This window comes from Odontomachus brunneus, unplaced genomic scaffold (genome assembly GCF_010583005.1).
Source record: "Odontomachus brunneus isolate Ranch 3 - 2012 unplaced genomic scaffold, Obru_v1 Obru_scaffold_022, whole genome shotgun sequence".
NCBI classification, from domain to species: domain Eukaryota; kingdom Metazoa; phylum Arthropoda; class Insecta; order Hymenoptera; family Formicidae; genus Odontomachus; species Odontomachus brunneus.
The window spans coordinates 2,749,577-2,754,576 of NW_022639472.1; the positions used below are offsets into that span (position 1 = coordinate 2,749,577).

A 5,000-nucleotide genomic window follows, 5' to 3' on the forward strand; every position below is an offset into this window, starting at 1 on the left:
ACATAATTATGGTGAACTTGTTAAATATCTGGCTGAAAAAAAAGTCATTCGAGATAAAGTAAAGTGCCCACATTGCAATACAGTCATACATTTGGATACGCAGCAATCGGAATCCTTTATTCTTCACTGTACCGGAAAATATTACAAACAAATTCGTGGAAGGAAACGGAGGCGACAAACATATAATTTTAAAATAAGTGCTTTAACAAAAACATGGTTTGCTTGTGCTACATTAAATTTACCCGACATATGTCGCTTAATTTGTTACTTTACGTTGATGACTTCTCCATGTCAACTGTTCTTGCAAGCAGAATTGTCAATTTCATCTCACACAGCTGTTGATTGGATAAATTTTTGTCGCGAGGTACATTTTTCAACTTCATTATTATTATTACACACATACATAGATAAAGAAATAAATATACATACGCCATGTATACATATACATATACACACACATCTATACACAGCTTCTAGCACAATGGATATCAAATGGTGAGAAACAACTAGGTGGTCCAAACATAATTGTAGAAATTGATGAGGCTAAATTTGGCAGACGGAAATATCATCGCGGACGCATTATAAGTCAATGGTTATTTGGTGCTATTGAACGAGACACAGGCCGTTTATTTATTCTACCTGTTAATCAACGATCGTCTGACGTGTTGATTCCGATAATTCGTCATCGTATTGCACCAGGCAATATTATACATAGTGACTGTTGGCGAGCATACAATTCGTTATGTAATTATAGTTATATTCATAATAAAGTAAACCATAAAGAGAATTTTGTAGATCCACAAACAGGAGTATATACACAAAATATCGAACGTTTGTGGCGTGATATGCGAGGTGGAATTCCCAGATATGGTATTCGAGAAAAACACTATATGTATTACATAGCAGAATTTGTTTTCAAGCGGAAATATGAATATCACCAACGTATTGATAAGTTCTTCGAAATTATGGCCTCGTTATATCCGATGGAAGATTAAATATAATGTAATTAATAAATAACATTATTCTTGGATAATACCTTTATAAAAAAAATCTCTCCTTATGTTATATTTGTTGAAACAAAGTGTTACGTTCAGTTGTATACGCACCTACACACACACACACACACTGACACACACTGACACACACACACACACACTGCTTGGACGCCTGTGCGCTCGCCCGCCCGACAGGGCGTGTAGTAGGCATCTTCCTAGCTTACAAATTCGATGTTTTTGTATATACGGTGTCCAAAAATTACGTTCTATTTATGGAACTTCTTTTGTTAATAACTTTTTAACGAATAACGAGCGACGGCTAAAACCTTCTAAAGGTTACTCAGGAGGGTGTCCTTGATAATATATATCAAGGTCAAGGTCATCGGAGGTGGGTCTCCTATACTGCATAATTACCAAATAATCGTAGTTCGTTTGTACCTGTTTGTACCCATTTTCCGTTTTGTTTGTATCTTAAAAGATAAAAAAAGAGGGACTTAAAAAATAACCAGCAAGCGCAAGTATAAGATATCCAAAAATGGCCAACGCCATTCGAAAGAGCATCATTTGTACCTCTTGAATGTACAAGATTTTCAAAATATATCTACGTCATTTTTTGAGATATTTCGAAATGGCCAACGCCATTCGAAAAAAACATTGTTTGTACATATTTGCACCTTCCTTCAAATCGTTTATACTTCAAAAAGTTGGAAAGAACAGTATTTTCAAAGTTTGTCAAAGGATTAATATGTAATTTGACAAACTTTGAAAATGCTATACTTCCGAACACTTTGAGAGGGTACAAACGATTTGAAAAGCGGGACGAACGGATAGTTTTCCTGATGTATCTTAAGTCTTTTCCATGTAAAATAATCTGACCAACATCTACTTAAATTCTGATAAAATGTGCAAAAAGATAAAAAGTAAAGTATTTTAAATGTATCTAGATTTTTTCATAGTATCTGAGTGTAGTTATTAACCTGAAATTTATATTTGTATTTATATCGCGAGATATATTTCTCTCTTAATATCTATATAACTATATCTAATTCAGAAAATGTATATATCACAATATTGTATTTTAAAAAAGGAAAGTAAACTGAGTAATCGCTTTTCTTATGGCAGTAAAATGATATTTTTCTCTGTATATTCAAAAGCAAAACTATTTTTATTATATATTATATTTTTATATGTTTTATTATACTATTATATTTTATTTTAATATTTTACTTTTTTCTATTTTGCATTTTTATCTATCAGTTAATTTTATATCTATTATCTCATCTGCAAAATATCGAAAACGAACGAAATTCTCTACGACTCTTCGAACTGTGGAGATTTGCGCGGAAGAACAATGATCGCGACATTAAGCGGCGTGTATATGCGCTGCGCAAATATTTGACAAACGACGTGTGTGTGTGTAAACATTAGCTGCTCTGAATTAAGAGGTCTTTTCGCTTCCTTTAATTACACTCTCTGTTCGTATGTCGCGTTTTATCTCTTCACTAAAGCGGGGACATACGTCCTCCGCGTTCCAAGCGCCAAGCGCGTGAAAAGGTAAATGGGGTAAGAAGTGGTTTAGAACTTGACGGATTATTCGCGAGGAGCGAAGAGAGTGTCAGCTGGTGAACCGGTACGATCGATATATTTGACTGGACCCATTTGACCCCGACATATACAGAGTGCGTCGAACTGAGCTACCGAGTGTTTTTTTTAGTCACCGATATTATAAGCGATTACGTCTAGGACACGCTTTATTTTTCTCAGGCGCCTATTTAGACATATTTTTAGATGCACAACCGGTTATATTCGCAAACAGTCTCACGCGTGGGCCCGTGATTTTAAAATAAAAAAGCTGCAGAATTTTCGTTTTATTTCGTTTAATTGCGAGGTCGGCAATTGTCGCTTTCGGATCTTTGGATCTTAACATCGAATTGGTTTCTGCGCGCACATTTTTCACTCAACTTTCCCTTTCTCGGACCTGAACTACGCGTTTCTGCCAGATCGATTTCACTTCTCCATTCGGAGATTAACCTTTAGCGGGATTTTGATACAAAGCGTGTTTACGACTGTATATATTCGCACTTGACAAACAGACAGCAGTCCTCCTTGGCCAGGTTTGGACTTGTCGATTTTTTTTTTTCAACAAAGCCGAGCTTTAGAGTATTTGGCAAATTACTTGTTATACATCAGAACTGTAATCTTCGATTACTTAATAATGAGCGAGATTTTAACAGATTTTTTTTTTTATTCGAAACTAGATTTCTTTTCTTTTTTTCCTTTTGATAATAAGTGTACACTGTCGGAACTTGAGAAACCATGATAAGAGATATAAAGAAAGATCCGTCCCGAATTCGCGGCAGAATTAACCGCGAAATTTTCCTCATTCGTCACGAGACATGTACTACGTACAAAGACAAAAAGAAAAAGAAAGAAGAGCACCGTGAATCGAGATTTTTACCTTAAGCTTCATGTTTCCACGTCGCCAAGATGAAAGATGTGGATAGATACGTCGTATTTCTCCGTCTCTTTATCCCTCACGACACTTTTTTCCTATAATTCTTCCCTCTCCTCCCTCTTGCGATATACCAACTCTGCGACGGAGGCGGTATCGCCGAAAATCCGAACTTCCGGAGACAACGACCTCGTAACCGACTTGCGTGTCACGGTCGTGAACGCGTACGACTGTCGCGATGATATTCCTAAGCTGTGCGGCTAACCGAGCCGATTTTCAAAACGCCCCGCTCTCCTCTACCGCGTGTAGGTCTCCCTACCATCTGGACCGTCGACACATGATTGGACAACCAGTGCGGCCAGCTGGATCCTGTAAAACCTTTCACCGTCCCACGCATCCCTTCCGTCGGGAAAGACTGTTCCTCAAAAAAAAAAGCGAATCTCTCGGAGACGCGAAAGGCGCGGCGACTTCTTTCGATAGCGCGCCTTCCGCGGCGCGAAAGCCAGTTTCTGCGAGTTTGCAGAATTGTGTGTTTTACACGTACAGATTACAACGCGCCTTTACCTTTCCTTCGTTTTTCATTCTTTCAATTTAAAAAGCATTCAATTTATCAAGCACAAGAGCAAGGAGACCGCGCATCGCGTCGTAAACGAGATTATCCGCTAGCAAAATAATCCCAGTTGGAATATCGCGTTACGGAAAATAGAGAATGATTTGCGCGACAAATCGACGCGAATATCGCGTGACAACAAATGTACGAATAGCGCGCGTGAACACGCGGAAAAGCAGACCGCGACAACGTAGAGCATTGATGTCGGCCGGAGTGTATCGGAGCTGGAACAAGTAAACACTACACTTGATCGTCTCGAGAAAAATAGCTGACGCACACGACAAACACCTTTCAACCTTCGCACCTCCGCTCATGCTCTATCGAGCTTCTTGCTCGCGCGAGAACGCGTTCTGGCGGGTTGCGTACAAACGCGCATACGGAGCATACACACGCATGATGATACCGGACGCGAGCCGTTAATGACAGACGTTCGAGTCACATTGGCAGCGTCAATTTTACAATTGACTGTAGTGCAGCTTTAGCGAGTTCGTGTACTCCGCGCCAGAAAAGTCGAAGACCCGTTTTGCACCGGACACGCACTCGTTTCACATAACGAATCGTCATTCACGAAATCAGACGCGGTTATCTCGTGAGTAAATATGAGAAATAGACAACCTTTCAGCAACAAGAAAATTCAACCTCATTTGGTATATATTTTTCAATGCAATCCTTTGAAACTTTATTGTTATGTATTTGCATATTACACTGAAAGTAAGGTACTACACTGAAAAGTAAAATTTTTAACAATAAAAAAGGATGTTCTTGTTAAATTGCTGTTAATTCATCTTGATACAAATTTTAATATGCAGAAGGAAAAGACAAACTTAAAAAATGTTGGGGTCATATGTGACTCTATCTTGTCATTTTAGGATTAAATCACAGTTGCAATATGTAAAGAAGAATTTACAGCAATATGTCTGCTGAGGGAAAGAAAGAGGAAAAG

At 38.2% G+C, this 5,000-nt stretch overlaps 2 protein-coding genes across 12 annotated transcripts in view; one reads left to right on the forward strand and one right to left on the reverse strand.

The window, feature by feature from the left end:
* LOC116842157 (solute carrier family 2, facilitated glucose transporter member 1-like) overlaps positions 1–5,000 on the reverse strand; it is a 42,516-nt gene that overhangs the window by 17,622 nt on the left and 19,894 nt on the right. The window contains exon 1 of one of the 11 annotated variants that reach the window (XM_032810941.1): positions 3,454–4,287. The exons of 9 other annotated variants lie outside the window; for them this stretch is intronic. Coding sequence is in view for 1 of the 2 variants with exons in the window: in XM_032810940.1 (XP_032666831.1) it covers positions 3,454–3,465 (12 nt within the window). In the remaining variant the exon portion in view is untranslated. Of the gene's footprint in view, positions 1–3,453; positions 4,288–5,000 lie in introns of those variants that run through there. One more of the 11 variants, XM_032810940.1, reaches the window with a different exon arrangement.
* On the forward strand, positions 7–1,085 carry LOC116842158. The gene is made up of 2 exons (XM_032810948.1): positions 7–364; positions 471–1,085. The coding sequence occupies exons 1-2, from the start codon at positions 278–280 to the stop codon at positions 993–995; spliced, it is 612 nt and encodes a 203-aa protein (XP_032666839.1). The 5' UTR covers positions 7–277; the 3' UTR covers positions 996–1,085.